Source organism: Microtus oregoni, unplaced genomic scaffold, assembly GCF_018167655.1.
Source record: "Microtus oregoni isolate MIOR12 unplaced genomic scaffold, Mior012 000033F_ref0000390, whole genome shotgun sequence".
NCBI classification, from domain to species: domain Eukaryota; kingdom Metazoa; phylum Chordata; class Mammalia; order Rodentia; family Cricetidae; genus Microtus; species Microtus oregoni.
In genome coordinates, this window is record NW_024543092.1 from 5,588,757 (window position 1) to 5,609,698 (window position 20,942).

At 42.6% G+C, this 20,942-nt stretch overlaps 1 protein-coding gene and 1 non-coding gene across 2 annotated transcripts in view; one reads left to right on the top strand and one right to left on the bottom strand.

Moving 5' to 3' along the window:
- The window catches only part of Epm2a (EPM2A glucan phosphatase, laforin), a 115,558-nt gene extending 102,861 nt beyond the window's left edge, over positions 1-12,697 (bottom strand). Inside the window, exon 1 of the mRNA XM_041680384.1 lies at positions 12,322-12,697. Within this exon, the coding sequence (XP_041536318.1) occupies positions 12,322-12,616 (295 nt within the window). The 5' untranslated portion in view covers positions 12,617-12,697. The remainder of the gene's footprint in view (positions 1-12,321) is intronic.
- A 5,826-nt stretch (positions 12,698-18,523) lies between these two features.
- LOC121466670 lies at positions 18,524-18,657 on the top strand. Its single transcript, XR_005976794.1, has one exon. It is a non-coding gene; the product is annotated as a small nucleolar RNA SNORA70 (small nucleolar RNA).
- Positions 18,658-20,942: the final 2,285 nt, after the last annotated feature.

Sequence of the window (20,942 nt, forward strand, 5' to 3'; positions counted from 1 at the left end):
AAATATATTAGAAACAACACGTAAATATGACACCCTCACAGGAACCAGAACTAAGTAAAAGAGAAAGGAAATACACAAAAAAGTGTAGGTGAAACTGCAAGGGCTGAAAATAGAGAATTTCACAGGAAATGCCCACTGCCTGTGATTGACAGCAGACCCAATTCTGCAGAAAGTCTCATTGATCTCATTTGTGCAATGAAGAAAGTGATGATCTGAGGACCAAGAGGGACTTAAGGAAAACACTGAGGACATCCCGACTACCTGGTAGACACTCGATAACAATGCCTATCTCGTCGACCCTGCGCTCCATCCCCTCATCCAATAGTTACTGAGCAGCTGCTGTGTACCCACTACAGCAGTGAGATGTGAAATAAAAACCGAACCCCCTATCCTGGTAGGAAGGTCTAGCTTACACCAACAAACACTGCACTTGATCTCTTCTGCTTTAAAAAATGCAGAGGACAGTGCCACATACACAGAACCTACTCCCCTCACTCTCCTTGGTAACCAAAACCACAACTTTCTTCAGGAGAGCAGCAAAGAGTTGGGTCGAATTCTATAGCAGAAACATGATAGTGTGAGGAGAAACTGCCCCTATAGACTCGTGGATTTGAACTTTTGTCCCTAGTCAGCAGTGATATGATTAGGGAACCTCTAGGAGGCACAACCATACTGGAGGATGTACGGCACAGGACCCTCCTTGAGAGTTTAGAGCTTCACCCCACTTCCAGTTCTTTCTCTCTGTTTCCTGTGCAGCCACAAAATGCCATCAACCAGTTTGCTACTCCGTTCGCCATGTCATGCCTTCCCCACCATGAAGGACTCTATCCCTCTGGGTTCACAGGCCCAAATAAACACTTCCTTAAGTCGCTCTTGGTTGTAATGTTTCACCATGACAACAGAAAGTTACTGATACAGATAGTCAAGCATGACAATGCTGGCCAAGTCTAAACACAAAAGAAGTGGGAGGGAGGGAGATAGTATAGTACTCTTTTAGCTTTCAAGACAAAGGGAATTCCTGAGACAGACTTTTCCATATTTCTGTCTTCTCTTTAATTCCAAAGAAGACAGCTCTGGTGACTAGAGTTATGACCACCATCTTATGGGAAAAGCCAAGAAATTGCAGTGTGACTTCTCACTTGACATTTTTCTTTCCTCTAAACTTACACATATGAACTCCTAGCTGGGTGGGATCAATTAGATTCAGAAAATGGGACAGTCTGGGCAAAGTAAATCCAAGGAGAATATTGAGAAAGCAACTGAGGAGGAAGTAGCTGTATGGCAAGTTTCTTTTGGTTTGGCTACAGTTTTTGTTTGTTTGCTTGCTTGCTTGCTTGCTTGCTTTGTTTTAGGTTCATTCACATTGAGGTCCCAGTACTTGCTGCTCCAGGGTCCAACATAATATCATCAGTGATGGCTAACTTTGACTGACAATTTGATAGGCTCTAGCATCACCCAGGAGACAAACTTCTATGTGGACAAACAAACCTGCGTAGGAATTCTAGATTGTGTTGCATGATATTTTGTTTATGTTCTGACAAATAAAGGTTGCCTGGAGATCAGAGGGTGGAGCTAGCCAACCATTAATCATACAGTCCAGGCAGTGGTGGTGCACACCTTTAATACCAGCACTTGGGAGGCTGGAGTGTAGACAGGATCACAGCCTTTTAGACTGAGAAGTGAGAGAGGAAGGAAGCAACTGGTGGCTGCTCTTAGTTCTCTGATCTTCCATGTTTTCACCCAATATCTGACTCTGGGATTTTATTGATTAAGATTAATTAGATTAATGCTTCAAGATTGGGTTCACTGATGGGAAAACAAACCCTAAATGTGGGCATCATCATTCCACGGTCTGGTCTCCTATATTTCATAAAAAGAACAAACTTAAACCCCAACATTCTTCTCTCTCTGCTTCCTGACTGTGGATGCAATGCAACCAGCTGTTTCATGCCCCTGCCACCATGCCTTCCCAGCCGTGATGGACTGTACCCTCAAACTATGAGCCAAGATAAACCTGTCCTTCCTTAAGTTGCTTTTGTTCTGTATTTTGTCACAGAAACAAGGAAAGTCACTAATACATGGCCAGTGTAACTGTACATTATAATAAGTTGTACTATGAGGTATGAGGAAAAACATAAATAGAACAAAAAGACATTAGGTGGGCTCAAAAAGATGGCTCAGCAGTTAAGAGCACTTCCAGAGAAACCATGTCAGTTCCCAGCACCCATACCAGCAGCTCAAAACTGCCTGTAGCTCCAGGTGCAAGAGATATGCCTCCCTCTTCTGGCCTTCACAGGCCTTTGCACGCTTACTGGTATATATAATCCCATGCAGGCAGAAACATACACATAGAAATAAATCTTTTCAAAAAAGATGTTAAAGAAGGTTTCTAGGCAAACAGAAAAGCAGGGGACCTAACAAACAAGTACATGCCAGCCTAGAAAAGCACTGCAGGGAAGCATTCACATCTGCATCCTCTGTACCATCAAATAGCAGTCATGAAGAATGTGCTGTAAATGCAAGGGTAAAGGTTTCCTGGGAAATGTGTGAGGAGACTTGGAGATCTGCCCTAGCACAGATATCTGGGGTCCTGCCCAACAGCCCTGCGGTAAAGGAAAAAGGAACTCTGCTCAGGAACAAGCATCCTACAGTCAGGTCATTAAGATAGGCTAACTTAAGATGGAGGCACAGCTGCTAATGCCCTATGATGGCTATCCAAGGTTAGCCCAGACAGACTTCTCTTAGGATCAGAAACCTAAAAACATTGTTCAGTAATCTTGTTATCTGGAGTCTCTGTTTATTGGGTAACCACAGTTTCCTTGTTCCCCCAGCCCTCACAGGCAAGGAGACATTTGTCACTCATGAAACTGGCCTGATGACTTCACACTCACACACACGTGCATGCACACGCGCGCACGCGCGCACACACACACACACACACACACACACACACACACACACCTAGCCTAGAGCCTCTGTTTTACTCAAGGAAAATTCTCCGGGTGGGAAAAGACCTTCCCTTAAGCCTTTATAAAATCATCTTGCTCCCTATAGCTGTGTTCCTGTTCTCTCTCTAGAGAGACGGTCTGGCAGTTTGTTGCCCCAATCAACTGCTTCATTTCCCTCAAGTGTCTTGTTCAGTGGTTTTTGCTATGCATGCTTACTTTTGGTGCCTACACTCATTCATCTCTGCTGACTGCCATCATCCATCACATTGAACTCCAGATTCTGTTTGATCCTTCCACCGTATCTTTCTTCTACCTGCCTACTTGCCTCTCCTCGTCTACTCAGGTAAGGCTTCTTTCTCCCAGAGCTGCCTCTTCAACACTTCCTTCTCTGTAGAATCATACTGGTACATTGGATAGTCTCCCTACGACCTCCTCAGCATCCATCACCTGGTCAGGACACCTGTCCCTCATGATCTGGACATTCTCTTGATGAACCACAATCCATCTGGGGATGCCCTCTGGATCAAGAGTCCATCCAACAGCACTTAACTTCTGCCACTCACTTCCCCCATCCTCTCTCCACGCAGTTGTGTCCATGTCTTCTTGTTGCTTTCCCGGTCCCCACTTGCTCATTCTCTCTTATGCTGACCTCCCTTTCTTCTGCTCCTAAGAGACCCGGAGAGAATGCCTTTCCTGACTCTTCTCTATCTCGATTTAGCTCTAATCCTGGAATTCCCTTACTGCTACCCTTTCTTCAAGGACATTTTATCTCCTCCCTCTAATTCTTCTCATTCAACTCCTCTTGTCTGTCTCCATAAGTCATTTTCACTGCCTTGGACTCAGAGATATCATTAAGCCTCACTTCCTTATTTATTTCTTTTACTATAATTCAGTTTGGCTTCAATACAAACTTAATAACCAGCCTCAATGGCCAGAAAAATGACACATTCAACTTCCAAATTCTCAGAGATCCAAGTTTTCTTTTCTCTCTGCTCTCATTCCTCCCTCTGTGCCTCCTGACAGATTCTCCTGACAAAAGCCTAGTTTCTTTCTACACCCAATTAGAACACAGAACCCTCAGTCTCCTCTCCTTTAGACTTTGATGTAGAGGACATGGCTCCCCCACAGGTGCCCCCCCCCAGTGTAAACCACTGGCATTTCCCTTGGTTAGCCCACCAAGCCTAGATATGTCTTTATAAGAGAGAAAAATACTTGATAACTTTTTCAGGTTGTCTGCCTCCATTTATAGATACACAAAAATTAGTTATGGCTATGTAGAGCACTGGATTCGGTATTACAAAGATACTAATGTCTTTGGGCATAGAAAATATTTTTTTAAATTGTCACATGCTGTTTTATCCTATTAAAATCTGGTTCTGGGGATAGACTTTGCCCTGCCCACTTTAGACCCAAGCATGTTTACCTAAAAGTTTCTTCTAAGGCCTCTGTTCTGGGTCAGGCTGGCCTCCTGACTCTAGTAACAAAACACCCCAGGGGAAAGATAGTATGTGCTTGAAAACAGCTAAAAGCTAAACTATTTCCAATGTGGCTACTATCGTTTATCTCATGGTATTTAAAATTTTAATCAAGAAAAATTTAAATATGATCGCAAATGTTTGACTCTCTAAGTTCCCCACTCCCCGTTCTTGATTTTAATTACTAAAATGTTCACCCATTCAAGGCCATGGATATCTTTAAAGCTTTTGCTGACATGTTCCTTATCTCAGGATCTATAAAATCAATGGGGTAAAATGTCCTGGCAAAATAGGTTATCTTGAAACTTGCAAAAAAAGATTGAGAGTTAAAATTTTATGGATGTAATCTTAACCTCTGTATAAGTAATTTTAATTTGCTGTAGCATGCCATATATTTAACTTGTTTAAGAAAATGAGTATTTGGCAGGGAGAATGAAAAGGCTAAATGGTGACCCTCAAATCCATTAGAAAAATGTGTTGACTATGTCATTTAAAGGAAAGAGGTATAAGAAAGAACCAAAAGACCCCCTATGATAGACAGAAATACCAGCTTCTGGCAGCATCCCTGAAGCCAAATTCAAATAAAATGGATCACCAATGGACCCCACCTGGAGCTTACTTCAAGTGTAGCAACACTGGCTTGGCTACTGAGCAAAGAACTGCTTTCATTCATGCCTTGCCTGCCACCAGAACCCTGTCTGAACTGTGAAAGTAAACTGTTCTTCTCTATGTTCTCAAGGTAGGTCAGTCCCCAAGTTCCTCCTCCACAGGAAAACCTCTTGGATCTTCTGGGTCTCGAGACTGAAGACTGACACTGCCCTGGGACCTCAGCACTCAACAACACCATCAAAGTTACCATAGTGGCACACGGGGTAAATCTCCAGAGAGCCAGTAAGGTCTTCTATCATTTTCAATTAATGTAGGTGCCACTTGATTCACACTTCGTATTTGGTAAAACTTACCCTTCTCAGACCTCTGTGGTTGGTGTTGGTGGCCCTCCAGCCTAGGGCTACAGGTCTTCTACTCTGGGGCCACCTAATAGCTCACTTCTTCCTCTTTATGCCTAGCTGCCCAACTCCATTATTGGGCAGGGATAGTATAGCTAAACTATACTTCTCCTTTTCTTCCATCCAACTCCTCCAACTCCTTCCAGAATCTTCCTAGTCCAAGGACAATCCCGTCCAATTCATATTTCTTTTATATATAAATTAAGCATATTTTCATATCTTATATTGAATAGCTAAATTATTCCAGTCCTGTTTGAAGATAAAAAAAAACAAAGAACAAAACAAAACAAAATAACCACAGTGGTGCTTTGACAGATAAAAACATTTTAGTGTTCCATCTGATCAAGGTTTACAACTTGATTTTCTTTTTAAAGAGACAAACTTCATCATTGGTGCTGTTCAGTAGAATAATTCTTAATATTGACAGTGACTTTCGCTTGGACGGATCAGAGATGAAAAATATAGCATTACATTATGAGATGCACCCACCACACTCCAAACTCATTGTAGTTTTTACAGACCTGAGAGCCTAGCAGAGGAGTTTGCTTAGTTTGGTTTTTGTTTAGAATGAAAAAGTACACTTTGTTTTCAGGGTTTAGGACAAATGGGTAAAATAAAAATCTAGTAAGGACCAAAGTAGACATAATTGAGCTAGCAAAGATATTATAAACAAAAAAGTACTTTAAACTTAAAATGTTTTGCTCTGTGAATATGTACATACATTACCAAGCTTTCTTTCATTCATCTCCTTTCTTTAAGATAAACCATAGTTTATAATTGATAGAGCTGTCTAGATTTCATTGCCTTTTATGCTGTATTGAGACATATATTGCTATATTTTCAGAGATCTGAAATATACTTTAAGAGTTTGTTTTTAGATAATCCAAAGGGGAAAAATGTTTATATTTTTGAATATACATGGTGGTTTGAAAGAAAATGGCTCCCAAAGGGAGTGGCACTATTAGAAGGTGTGGCTTTGTGGGAGTAGGTATGGCCTTGTTGGAGAAAGTGTGCCCCTCTGGAGATGGGCTTTTAGGTCTCATATCTGCTCAAACCATACCCAGTATCTCAGACCACTTCCTGTTACCTGTGAGTCAAGACGTATGAGCTCTCAGCTCCTTCTCTGGCACCATGTCTGCCTGAAAGCTGCCTGCTCACTACCATGACAATGGACTAAACCTTTGAACTGTACATTGTCACCACAATTAAATGCTTTCCTTTATAAGAGTTCTTGTGGTCATACTCTCTGCACAGCAATAGAAATCCTAAGGCAACATATCAGCCTCAGTCTAGAAAAAGTTGTCTTTGAAGAAACACTTTACCAGGAACAGAACTGACTCCTTAATGCATTTTTGTTTCAAAGTCTTGAGGAATTGCCTTTTGCCCCTTCTAGGTCTTTTTTTCAAAAAGGTTTTAGTACAAAAGTATACTACCGGATGTTTCTATTTTTAAGTATATCCCTTTTTTGACATTTCAACATCAGGAAGTAATTAATACCTAAGAACTCTGATTTGTCTGAGATAATGGATTGAATACTCCTAATTTTGTCTGGCAGAGTTAAAAGTTGTACATTTGGTGAAGTTTTTCTTTTGTACTTATATTTTAAATATATCTTAAAGTTTTTAATGAAGTGGAAGAACATACACCTTCACATTCCACAATGATAACTAGTATCTCATTAATCCAGGTCATATATTATTCATTGGCTTTCTCTCATACAGTTACTTCCATGTGGTCCTGCTTCCCCCACTCTATTGCTTTTTCAACTCGCCCTACATATGAAGGGAGAACTTTACTCCATCAAAGTCTCATACAGAAACAGGTGGGCTGCAGCTCTCCCAGTAATAACTAGGATGAGTTTGGCAGCCTCAGTGGCTGCTACAGGTGTCGCTCAGGGGGTGGGGGTCATTAGGGTGGGGGTGACTCGGTCATAGTTTACATCTACCTTCCCAGATCTCTGTCCAGTTGGCAGACACCAACCAGGAGTCAACCTCAACCTTACAACTGCCCAGGAACAAACTTAACTCCCTAACCTCAATGATCCTACACAAATGGAGGGTCCTTGATGTGCTGGCTGCCAAAAAGGGAGGCCGTTGTTTCTTCTTCAATAAAAAATATGTTGATAGGGGGCTGGAGAGATGGCTCAGTGGTTAAGAGCATTGCATGCTCTTCCAAAGGTCCTGAGTTCAATTCCCGGCAACCACATGGTGGATCACAACTTTCTGGAAGGAGGTCTGGTGCCCTGTTCTGGCCTGCAGACATGCACACAGACAGAATATTGTATACATAATAAATATATATTAAAAAAAAGAAAAAATATGTTGATAAACTGGCTGTTGGACCTCATGAGGCCCAGTGTCACTTACTGTGCCTAACTTGAGTTTAGTGAGGCCCCGTGTTACTTCCTGAGCCAAACTTGAGTTTGGAGAGGAGTGACTTAGCACAGCCTGACCTAGGCCCGCCTCTGCCCAGCCACTGCTGATGTGGTAGGATATTATTGACTCTTATTCCTTACTCTACCTCACCCCATCCCAAGACTCCCACCCACTACCTCAGCCCTATATAAGTTTCTGCCCTGATGCAATAAAGTGAGATCCTGCTTTGACAGACTCCGGCTCAGGGTGTGCTTCTTTTTGGTGGCCAAGGGGAGGTCTGGGTCATCCACACTCACCATCTTGCTCAGCCCCAGAGAGAAATTGGTGGGACTGTCTCTGCCTCAGCCCTATCTGCTAGAGAACCTGGCACTGGCTTATAAACCCGGACCTCCATGGGCCAATTTCAGTGCAGATTCCCAGTATGTCTCCTCTGGTCCTTACCTCTCCTCCACTCACTGATCTCTATCCGTCTCATAATAATAATTGTATAATAAATTGTTTGTTGTCTTTTAGGTTGTTTCAGGAAATATTAGTAACATGATCCATTGGTCAGTGAACCAGAGGCTTTTGACAAAATTCCCTCAAGTCTCTTACTGTCACTGGCAACCCTCAGCTCTGGCTTTGGACCAGCTTTGCTGCCCACCCCCCACCTGTTCAGAGGAGGGTTTAGATAAACAGAATCAACCTCAGCAGCATATCCTCTGTCCAGGGAGCAGCTATCCAAAGGTTATCCAATATGTAAGGAAAATCTACAGCATGAATGAAGCCATCGGGGGGGGGGGGGGGAATTGCTGACAAATTGGTTAAACTAATGAAAGACAAAATCAACTTTAATCAACTCTATTCAACATCCTTTGAATCATAATACATTAACAACAACCAACTCTGGGGGGGAAATGACATCGGAAGAGAACAAAAGAAAATGTGACTGTTGGAGTCAGGGAGAGGGCTCAGTGGTTAAGATGCCACTGCTGCTCTTCCAGAGGAAGAGGGTTCAATTCCCATCACCCACATGATGACTCACAACCATCTGTACGGCCCTCTTCTTGCCTGGAAGGCACTACAAGCACAAGGTACCAAGGAATAAATGCCAGCAAAACACCTATCCACATACAATAAAAAATGAAAAATAATGACCATCAAAAGTGAAAACTTCAGTACACTGACAAAATTATGAAATGGATGATTTCAGAAGGTCAAGTGGTAAGGTCAGAAACACAGGAAATATATTTATACATAAAAGATAAAAATGAGAGAAAAAGGTTTTAGAGATGCTTAGTGCATAAGCAGAACATATGTGGCTATCACATTTCAAATGGAAAAAAAGACAAGAATATAGATAAGAAAATAGTCAAATATTTACATCAATTGAAGAAAATAATTCTTAGTATTAAAGAAAGCAATCAAGTGTCAAGTAACACTAAACATAGTGAGACACATCCTGACACAATTTATTTTAAAAATTAAAGTTTCAAAGGAAAACCAAATGGATCACCTCCACCAAAGGGAAAAAAATAAACTGAGTTTGACATTAGAATATTCCACCAAAGCTGATGCTTAAAGGTCTTGAGACAAAGGTGGCGAAGAGCAAAGGGCTTTGAGATCAGAATGCTCTACCAAATGACCAACCTGGACTTGGGGGCTCAGACACTGGGTGTCCCATATTAGAGAACACAACAAACAATGATTAAGTTGCTCAAGAAAGACAATGTGAGGTCCAAAGCAAGGCAGAAAACGTGGGTGCTTGTTGTTAAAGTCTCCCACAGGCGCTGGGGGAGCTTCCTATAAGTGGTAACTGCAGCAGGAATCCCAGATGTGCAAGAAAAGGTGTTTTCACGAAATAAGCAAAATTTCAATCATTAAATCCTATGAGTAAGCAAGATATCTTAAGGGCTAGTGTGATTCTTCTGTTAAAATAGAAAGAAGAAATTTGAAATTAAGTTGTGGAAGAAATTTTCAATATGAAAATACAGTAAAAACAAATTCTGAAACCGTTTTAAGCAAAATTTGAGCAAGGTGGGCATTATTGTGAAAGAAAGGGACTTTACCCATCCAGGGATAGTCTCTGCCTCTGAGAATTCATTTTATTTTTTTAAAAAAAATGTTTATTTTGGTGTTTTTGAGACAGGGTCTCTCTATAGTATACCTCTGGCTGTTTTGGAACTCACTTCATACACCAGTCTGACTTCTAAATTCAGAGATGCACCTGCCTCCTGAGTGATGGGAACAAAGGCCTGTACCACCATCCTGGCACCACTTGGTTTATAGTGACAATCTTAAAATTAAGAAGGATGGTTTGCTCCCGTTATCCCAGCACCCTGGAGGCTGAGGATGGAGTGATTGCCACCAGCTGCAGCCTAGCCTGGGCTACACACAGTAAGCACAAGCCTTCGACCCTACCAAACAATTAATAAGTGCACACACAGTGAGTGAGAGAGAGCCTTCAACCCTACCAAACATTTAATACATGCACACACAGTGAGCGAGAGCCTTCAACCCTACCAAACATTTAATACATGCACACACAGTGAGCGAGAGCCTTCAACCCTACCAAACATTTAATACATGCACACACAGTGAGTGAGAGAGAGCCTTCAACCCTACCAAACACTTAATACATGCACACACAGTGAGTGAGAGCCTTCGATCCTACCAAACACTTAATCACTTGACATCAATCTGTGCTAGTCTAACAAAACCATATTCCTGGGTCAGGCAGTGACAGTCCAAGGATCCTTGCTCTTAAACACAGGGCATGACAAATCTTCTCGTTAATTTCTAATTCTTAGCACCAACCAACCCATCCACATGAGGGCACTGCTAACAGGGAAAGAATAGAACATGAACACATGAAAATTAATGTAGAAACAAAGACAGGGTAAGGGAAAGGAGAGGGGTGTGTGCATTATTTTTAGAAATTGTTTAAAGAGCAATTTTTAATAGAGTAATAACGAACCCTCTATAAAATAAAAGTCAATATAATTAAAAGTCTATAATTTAAAATGAGGCTATAAAATCAATAGGGAAGAAAGAGGCAATGAGCATGGACTAAATTCTTCATATTTTATAGCAAGTGCAGCTGTTAATTTCATGCATTTACAGCAGGTATCAATAGATACGAATTTTTACAAATTAATAATAATGTATGTGGTAACCCTCAGAATAACTGAAAGCACACAAGCTAAAGAGACTACTCTAAGAAATAGCAGTGAAGCAAATTATTGGGTGTCTTAGGTGATGTCAGAAAAGGTAATAAATAAGAGAACCTGAAAATGGAAACTCTAGTATACCTTACACTGTTTTTAAAATTATGAGAAGTTATTTTATGGTGGAGAAGTCCATAGTAATATTGGCAGAAAAGCCCTTCAAAGAAAGGACAAAAAGAGGCCAGCACCTCTAGCTTCTGGGATAGTAAAAGACAGTAATGCTAGCTGACCATCAAACCCAGGAGTGGCCAGAAGGAACAGCAAAGTAATAAACACATGCCAGTAAACCGTATTCTTCTGCTGTTGTTGCTGTTGTTTGTTTTGTTTAATTTCTGGATTCTTGGCTTCTACATCTTTCCTGGCTAATGGCCTGTTTTTCTGCCCTTATGAATGTCTCAAGAAGCATTCCTTCCATGGCATTTAAACAACCACTGAACCACGGTGTCTCAGTTAGGGTTTCTGTTGATATGAAGAGACATAACCACAGTAACTCTTTAATTTAATTGGGGTGGCATTTTCAGAGGTTTAGTCCATTAGCATCATGGTACCACGTGGTGGTGTGCAGGCAGACATGATCCAGAACTTAGAGTTCTACACCTTGTTAGGCAAACAACAGGAAGTGGTCTGAGACACTGGGCATGGCCTGAGCATATACAAGCTCTCAAAGCCCATCTCCACTGTGGCATACTTCCTCCAACAAGGCCACACCTCCTAATATTGTAGCTTCTTTTGGGGACCATTTTCTTTCAAACCACCACGCATATGTAATCTCAATTTTCCACCCTGGTCATTTCCTTCAAAGAAAAGGCCGTGTCAATTCACCCTGTGTCATGGGGAAACACGCTGGTATCGCTTCTTCAGGCCATTCCTTACTGAAATGTTAAGTGGCCACACATTGGCTTCTCTGAATCTGTTGTAGAGAAATACTCCCAAAGGCTGGGAAGAAAACTCTGCACTTGGACTCCAGTCCAAAAATCTCTAAAAGTAAAAAGAACCTGAACGCACAGTGACAGGTGCACAGTATTTTTTCACTGAAAGAATAAAACACACAGAGATGCAACAAGCCTAGGCTCAGTCAGGCCTAGGGCAGGAACGGGTGCAGCGAGGTGGGGTCAAGTAAGTGGGCAGGTCTAGGGGGCGAGCGGTGACCGACTGTGGGGTGTGCTCGGGAGCGCGCGAGCTGCGGGGTGCGCGCCTGAGACAGCGGCCGCGCCACACTGGAGAGCTGAGGATTACGGGGCCCCCGAGGCTGCGGCAGGGTGCACGGGGAAGCCGCGGGATGCGCGCCCCGAGGCCCGGGTGGGCAGTACCTTCCCAGCGCAGCTCGCCTCCGGGCTCGCGCTGCAGGAACTTGTACCAGAACGTGTCGACGCGGCCCGTGTCCTCTCCGGCCGCCGCCGCCGCCTCGTTGTCGGGCGCCAGCTCCACCTCGGCGAGCCACAGGCCGGGCTCCTGCAGCGCCAGCGCCGCGGTGCCCGCGGGCCTGAGACGCACAGCTCCGCGCGGCTCCCAGCGCCCCAGCTCGGGCCGCGACCCGACGAGCAGCAGCTCGAGCCGCGCGCCGGCCACCGAGGGCGGCACCACCACGCCGAAGCGGAACAGCATGGCGAGGGCCCCGATCGCCGCCAGTCCTGGGCGACTTGGCGAGCGGCGGCGCGAGCCCCGGGGCCGCGCGGACACGTGCGGTGCCGCGCGTTTGTGGTCGGGTCACGCGGCCGCGGCTGTGGGTTCCCGGTGCACCCGGGAGCTGAGCCACGGGAAGCGGGCGTTCGGGACCCACCGTGGGGCTACGGGAGAGGAAAGTGGCACTCGACCTTGTTCGGTCACCTTCCTGGAGATTGGAAAGTACCTTTACTAAGTCACGAAGGAGGAAATAGTATCCAGGCTGAGCCCCCACCCTACCCCCAGTGAAGTTGGGCAAAGATGCAGGACTTCCCTCTCAGGCCAACATTTAGTCTGTGACTTCTGTTTATAAAGTGGGAATAATGCAGATGGATAACAGCTTTCCAAACGCAAAATCCAGAGTTGGTCAAACACACAGAGAATACTTTACCCTTGCCTAGGGAGAGCAAAAAAAAAAAAAAACACCTCCTGTTTGTAGCCTATGGAAAATGGCCCTCTCAAGATTAGAACACCTTGATTGTGAGATGATAAACCTGTAAGTTTGGAAACAAGGCCTCAAAGTGGAGACCAGACTGGCTTCAAACCTTTGAGATACTTCTACCTCTGTCTTTTCTATGATTACAGGCCCTGAGTCCGGCTACCTGTGTGCGTGGGGGGTGTCTGTGTGTGTCTGTCTGTTATTTAAAACCTGCCATTTAAATGTTGCTTCTTGTAAATATTAGCACTGTTTTTTCATTGTAAAACATCTTTGGATCAAGAAACAACTGTCATTATTTTGCCAAAAAAAAAAAAAATCTACATTTTGCCAGGAGGCAAGGAGGACAGTTCAGTTTGTTACTGATATGAATAAAGAAGAGTTCTGTTTACATTCACTGTTCTTAATCGCTTTGTACTATTACTTTGATATTCTTCGTATACTTACCAACATTTAACATGATATGCATCCTTTAAGTGAGTTAAAATCACAAGAAACATAGTTGGAAGCTGGTGTAGAAGAAGACCAGAATTTTTTTTTCCATTTTTTTATTGAGAAAAGGAGAAAAAAAAAAAAAAAACAAGTTTCCACCTCCTCCCAGCCTCCCATTTCCCTCCCCCTCCTCCCACCCTTCCAGAATTTTATACATGCAGAAAATCTGGAAAAGTAGAAAAAAATACAATATACACAAAACTCAGTTTGCAGAGCAGTTAGTAGACAAATTCAGCATGCTACTCTTAAACAGAGGCATTCCACTCAGTTTGTGTGGTTGCTGTGTTTAAGGATAAACATGAAAATGTAAGCCAGGAAGGCTGGCCAAACTTGACCAGAAGCAAAACAGAAGTGAGCTGAGAGTGGCCAATGGGTCAGTTTATTTAAGTCTGTCTTACAAAACATTCTTGGAGTAATTTTAGGAAGATAATGGTCATTTGGCCCTGCAAAGAGCCCTGCTTGTCTATTTTGGAATCCAGACTTATGTGGTTTGTTTCTTACGGAAGTTGACTCTGGGTCTTCTGCACTCTTGGGCTTGGTGCTGCCTGCCCTGGTGTCTTCGTTTTTTCATGTAGAATTCCTCCTGCCAGGCCTCCAGAGTGAGCCCTTCCCTCTCAGAAGTGAAAAAATGGCAGGAAGAAAACAATATGTTGGTCCAAAGGACTTTGACTTTTTCTTCTCTCTCATCATAAAGATACTAAACATTTTTAATCAAAATATGTGATTGCTTACTTAAGGATGAATCTAAACATGGTGAGAATTTGATAGTTACACTGTGTACCAAGTAAGTGCAAGTGGAAAACAGAATACCAAAATATAGATTAAGCAATGTATGTCAAGGCCTCAAATTTTGACTGTCAGTCGGCCACAGTAATAGCCACTGAGAATCATTATGAGCTAGGCACAGTTTTTCTTCTTAGATGATCTCATTTGACTCTCTCAACATTCCTACGAGGTAACCACAATGTTATCTCCATTTTTAGATGTAAGCAAACAGAGGTACAGGAGGGGTCAGTCCACTGAAAGTGGAGGAAAAAGTCACATGCTTAAAAAAATCCATTTTGTTAACAACTAAATATGTAAAGACAGGTGTATGGAAAGTTATTTTGGTCGGAAATTTTTATATAGAATGCATCTAAATCTGTGTGTATTTTTTTCGATGTTATTACGTTTATTTATCCTCTCTCTCTCATAGGTGTGTGATTGTGTGTGTGTGTGATTGTGTGTGTGTGATTGTGTGTGTGTGATTGTGTGTGTGTGATTGTGTGTGTGATTGTGTGTGTGTGATTGTGTATGTGTGTGATTGTGTGTGTGTGATTGTGTGTGTGTGATTGTGTGTGTGTGTGATTGTGTGTGTCGAGTGCAGTGTTCACGGGTTCCAGGGATCAAAGTCAGGTCGTCAAGCTTGGCAACATGCACTTTTAGCCACTGTGGAATCTCACCAGTTCTCCAGACATATTCAAATATTACTCTTATATCTTTTAATAAGGTATTGATGTCTCATAATTTCCTATAATTAATTTCATCCCTAAGAATAATAGCATCGATGAACTGCAGATAAAAGTTTAAAGTATTCAATGAATCTGTATAAGTATTTTGATGTTTAGGGAGGGTTTGACATTAAATCACAAGAAATTAAGGCTTGATGGTCTTATATCCTGTTTTATGTTTGGTTTTTTTTTTGTTTGTTTGTTTATTTGTTTTCTTTGTTGAGCCAGATCTCATATAGCCCAGCCTGGTCTCAAACTCAATATGTGACCCAAATTGCCCTTCAATTCCCGATCCTTTTGTGCCATCCTCCCACGTCCTGGGATGGCAGGCTGGAACTACCACACCCAGCTTGTGCGTTTGTTCTGTCAATAATAGAAACCCAGACTTAAGCAGCCGCGATAGAGTATCCAGTGATTAAACTGCATTATACCCAGATCTTTTTCTTTCTTGGATTTTCTTTGTCAAATCTTCCTTTATATTTCAGAGAATGTTGGTATTTATTCAAAGAAATTATGTATAAATCCATTTGCAGCCAGACTTAAATGCTTCAGTGACATGCTGAATTTAGAGCAAAGACTGAGCTCCGTGGAGTGACGTAACTCTGGTCATCATTTTTAAAAGTCCAACCAATTTGTTGTCATCGAATTCCATTTCTGTAATGCTATCTTATATATAACTATAATATTTCTTGAAGAATGGGTAATAAATTCAAACCTATGAGTTTTAGGATCCAATTTAAGTATGCATTCTTTCAAAGTGCCCTTGGGGACAGCCATCGCCTGGTTCCGTTGCGATTTATGATTCTGACTGTGTGTTCCACCAATCAAGGAGCTAGCCTGTATGTATAGATGCACGCTCGCTGATCGAAGTCACGGTTTGTGTAAGTATTAGTTCATCACCTCACAGAACGTATCTGAAAGTTAAATGTGACACATAGGCTTTCCTGCTGTTGTGCCTTAAAGAGCAAAGCCCAGAGAAAGTTTGAAACAGCATTATCAAGAAGTGTTAATCATAGCTATTTTTTTCTGGATTGGAGACATTCTGTTAGGCCATTTAAACCCCTCTGCAATGTGGGACAACAGAGGAGGTCTTCTTCCTTCCTTAGTGTATCAGCACCAGCCCCATTGTCATGTTCCTTTTCCCTTATTAATACTGTATTCCTTATTTATGTTTATATTCTTCATTTATGCTACAAAAAATGTTTATTTAAAAGCTATCCGCACCTTTGCTGAAAAGGTTGTGGAGGAAGGGTTACCCTCATCCATTGCTGGTGGGAATGCAAACTTGTGCAACCACTTTGGAAAGCAGTGTGGCAGTTTCTCAGGAAATTCGGGATCAATCTTCCCCTTGACCCAGCAATACCACTCTTGGGACTATACCCAAGAGATGCCCTATCATATGACAAAAGCATTTGTTCAACTATGTTCATAGCAGCATTATTGGTAATAGCCAGAACCTGGAAACAACCTAGATGTCCTTCAATGGAAGAATGGATGAAGAAAGTGTGGGATATATACACATTAGAGTACTACTCTGCAGTAAAAAAAACAATGACTTCTCGAATTTTGCATGCAAATGGATGGAAATAGAAAACACTATCCTGAGTGAGGTAACCCAGACTCAAAAAGATGAATATGGGATATACTCACTCATAATTGGTTTCTAGAGATAAATAAAGGTCACTGAGTCTATAATTTGTGATCCTAAAGAAGCTAAATAAGAAGGTGAACTCAAAGAAAAACATATAGTTATCCTCCTGGTTATGGGAAGTAGACAAGATTGCCGGGCAAAAAATTGGGATCTTGGGGGTGGGGTGGGACGGTGGTAAGGGAAGATGGGGAGAGAAAAGTGAGAAGGGGAGGATGGGGGGAACTTGGGGAAACGGGATGATTGGGGATAAAGGAAGTTTGGATAGGGAAGCAGGGAAGCACATATCTTAGTTAAGGGAGCCACCTTAGGGTTGGCAAGAAACTTGAACCTAGAGTGGCTCCCAGGTGCCCAGGGCAATGTCCCCAGTTAGTTCCTTGGGCAGCTGAGGATAGGGACCCTATCCTATAGCAATACTGATGAATATCTTGCATATCACCATAGAACCTTTATCTGGCGATGAATGGAGATAGACATAGACCCACACTGGAGCACCCGACTGAGCTCCCAAGGTCCCAATGAGGAGCAGAAGGAGGGAGAACATGAGCAAGGAAGTCAGGACCACGAGAGGTGCACCCACCCACTGAGACAGTGGGGCTGATCTATTGGGAGCTCACCAAGGCCAGCTGGACTTTGACTGAAAAAGCATGGGATAAAACCGAACTCTCTGAACATGGTGGACAATGAGGGCTGATGAGAAGCCAAGGACAATGGCACAGGGTTTTGATCCTACTTCATGTTCTGGCTTTGTGGGAGCCTAGCCAGTTTGGATATTCACCTTCCTAGACCTGGATGGAGGGGGGAGGACCTTGGACTTTCCATAGGGCAGGGTATCCAGACTGCTCTTCGGACTGGAGAGGGAGGGGAAGAGGAGTGGGGGGAGGGGGGAGAGGTGTGGGAGGAGGGGGAGGAAAATGGGAGGCTGGGAGGAGGCGGAAATTTTTTTTTCAATAAAAAATAAAAATAAAAAAGCTATCCCCAAGGGTCTGGAGAGATGGTTCATTGGTTAAGAGCATTTCCCGCCTGTGCATGGGATTGGAGTTCAGTACCCAGCATTCACAACTGCCTATAACTCCAGCGCTAGAAGATTCAGTGTTCTCTTCCTGCCTGTCCAGATAGCTGCTCACCTGCACACGCCTCCATACAGACGCACATGCATACGCATAATTACAAACAGAAAGATCCCCAGTGTGCAATTACAATGCAGCATTAACCTCCCTGCCCATCCCATCTGCCCTCATTATTGTGAAACCACACCTCCTCCCTCAACTGAGAACCCCTGCAGGCTATGACCTAAAGGGATTCTGCCAGGACAGAGTGAGGACCAAGGCAGTATAGACTTCAAGGTTAGAGACTCCGGTTGAAGGCCTCCCTTGGGTATAAAAAGATCCCAACTCTGTTGTATTGACAGCTGACTAATGCCTTTCTTTTCTTTAAAACACTGAGTGGTCTCTAGAAAGGATATTCTTACAGGCAATTAAAAAGATTAGAGAAACGAGAACAAAGGTTGGTGAAAGAAACCATGAGTGGGACAAAGCTGGCAAAAAAAATGTTTTTAACAATCTGAACTTTCTGTAATTCACTGTTTGCTTATTTTTTGTCTAATCATTGTGTGTGTTATAATAAGAATAAACATAAATTTTTGTTCTATTCTTTGAAACATGGTCTCAACTCCCTGTATAGACAAGGCTGGTCTCAAACTCGCTCACACCCTCCAGAGTGCTGGGATTAAAGGCATGCACCACTACATAAATTATTAAATTTATAATTTAATAATTATAAATGTATTTCAAGTTAAGTGGACAAGGTTCCTTTCCTCATGGGGGTCTGCTGAGTGATGGCTGCACACAAGTCTCAGGGAGTAGTGTATGTTGCCTAATACTTGCGTGGGTTTCCGTGAGGATCGGTGGAGACATATCTGGTGGATAATCAGACATACTTTCCCATGTCAATGCTTCAGACCGTTACACAGTGTGCTATTCAGAGGTTCCAGGGCACAGTGGCCGAGATTCACACTGGTAAGGCCATCATGTCCTTTCATACCAAGCAGTACAACAAGGAACATGTGCTGGAGGCCCTGTAAAGAGACATGACCAAGTTCCCTAGAAACCAAAAGAGCCACATCTCAGAGAAGTGGGTGGGGAGCTCCACTAAGTTTAAAGTGGGCAAATTTGAAGATGTGGTAGCTGAAAAGTTGTAGTCGGAGGCTGCTTGTTCATTTTCCGGCCACCCAGATCTGAAATAATCACAGAAACTATATTAATTAAAACACTGTTTGACCAATCACATAGGCATATTGCTAGCTAGCTCTTTTATCCTAAATTAACCCATCTCTATTAATCCGTGCATCACCACAAGGCCGTGGCCTACTGGTAAGGTTCCAGGGTGTGTCTGTCTCCTCCAGCAGCTACATGGCTTCTGACTCTGCCTACTTTCTCCCAGCATTCAGCTTAGTTTTCTCTGCTTAGCTCTATTCTGCCCTGCAATAGGCCCAAGACAGCTTCTTTATTAACCAATGGTATTCACAGCATACAGAGGGGAATCCCACATCAAGAAGTTGCTCATCCATGATGACAAATGTCCCTAATCATGGTCCTCTGGCACACAGTGGGCCTTGCCCTCCTACATGCTGAATACCACACTCTGTCAGTCACACTTACCAATAAATCTCACATCCAATAGAGGGGAAAAGATGTTTTAGACAAGATGCAGATTGGGTCCAAGAAGAAGGTAAGTTTGAAGCCATTGTTTTCAGGAATTTTTATCATGTGTGTTTATGTGTATATATCCATGTGACTGCAGGTGTCCTGTGGAAGCCAGAAGAGGGTATTGGGAACTTTGTTGGGGGAGTCTCGCCATCAAAGTGAAAGACACCTCCAGAAAGATGGCTCAGCTATGAAGAGGTCTAAGGAAAAGGCAGTGTTACCTGTCTGTTTCTGTTTCTTCCTGAGCCAGTGACCCTACCCTGTCAGCTCTATCCTCTGTTGCCATGGGACTCCAGCTTCGGCTTCCCAGTGTAGACCGAACGCCAGAGTCTCTCAAGGGATCTTCCAGGCCTCCTGTGCTGGATTGGGACTGCTAAAGTACCCAGCTTCATGGTCTGAGCAGCTTCTCAACCTCTCCAGCATGTATATTCCACTGTTGAACTGAGACTTATCATGTAAATGATCTAATCGATCCCCATTTATCATGTGTACAGGAGTGCACATGCATGTGCAGACACATGCAGGCACTATTGCTTTTGTTCCTCTAAAGAACCTGTGTAATAGCTAGAAGTAATGTACTCATATTTAATTAGTGGAACCAACCATATATTCCATGATAAATATTTATCTGAGCATGTAATCATGAGACAGGATAAATATACTTTTCCAAAGTAACTCTTCTGTAAATAAAATGAGAGAATGGACAGGCTGGTGAACCAACGAGAGAATTCAACAAACACTGAAAGAAACCTTGAGAAAGGTGACTAAGTTACAGTACAAAAGCAGATTAACTTTCTACTGGGCTATTAAGCTGCATTTTCAGTTGATCTATATACTAGAGAGAACATGCTCGCATCGTTAATAAATGAATATGTATAATATTTAACATAATAGACATTGCTATTTGGCCTTAATAACAAATAGTGAAATAAATCAAGGCATTGAAATCTTATGAATAATGAAATAATTTGTAGCAAATTTGTAGCAAATAACTAGTGGCAAATCCCACTAGTGAGGTGGCTGAGGCAAGAGAGGAGCAATTTCAAGGCCAGTCTGGGTCAGGTGGGCTTGACTGCCCCACATTCCAGTATCTGCAACTCAAACTGTTTTCCACAAGCTAAATCCAAGCTGTTATTTATTCTTCTACTTGAAGGGTCCACTCTGTCACCCTCTTCAGCCGATAGCATTTTTTAATATAGCATGAATATTGAGTTTTTGGGACTTCATCTAATGTTCATTAGATTGTAAAATAGTGAAATCAATTTGACAATTCCTCAAAAAGTTAAGCATACAGTTGCTATACAACACTTCCTTTCCACACATCACTCAAGTGTTTGCGTGAATTCTGTTGGGAACATCACTCAGACTAATCCGAACCAGAGACAACCCAAGCATTTACCAACTAAGTGGATCAACAACTGTGAAGTCATGTGATGGGATGGAATGAAAGCAATGAGCTACTGATGCTTGTCACAACACAGATGAGCCTGAAAACATG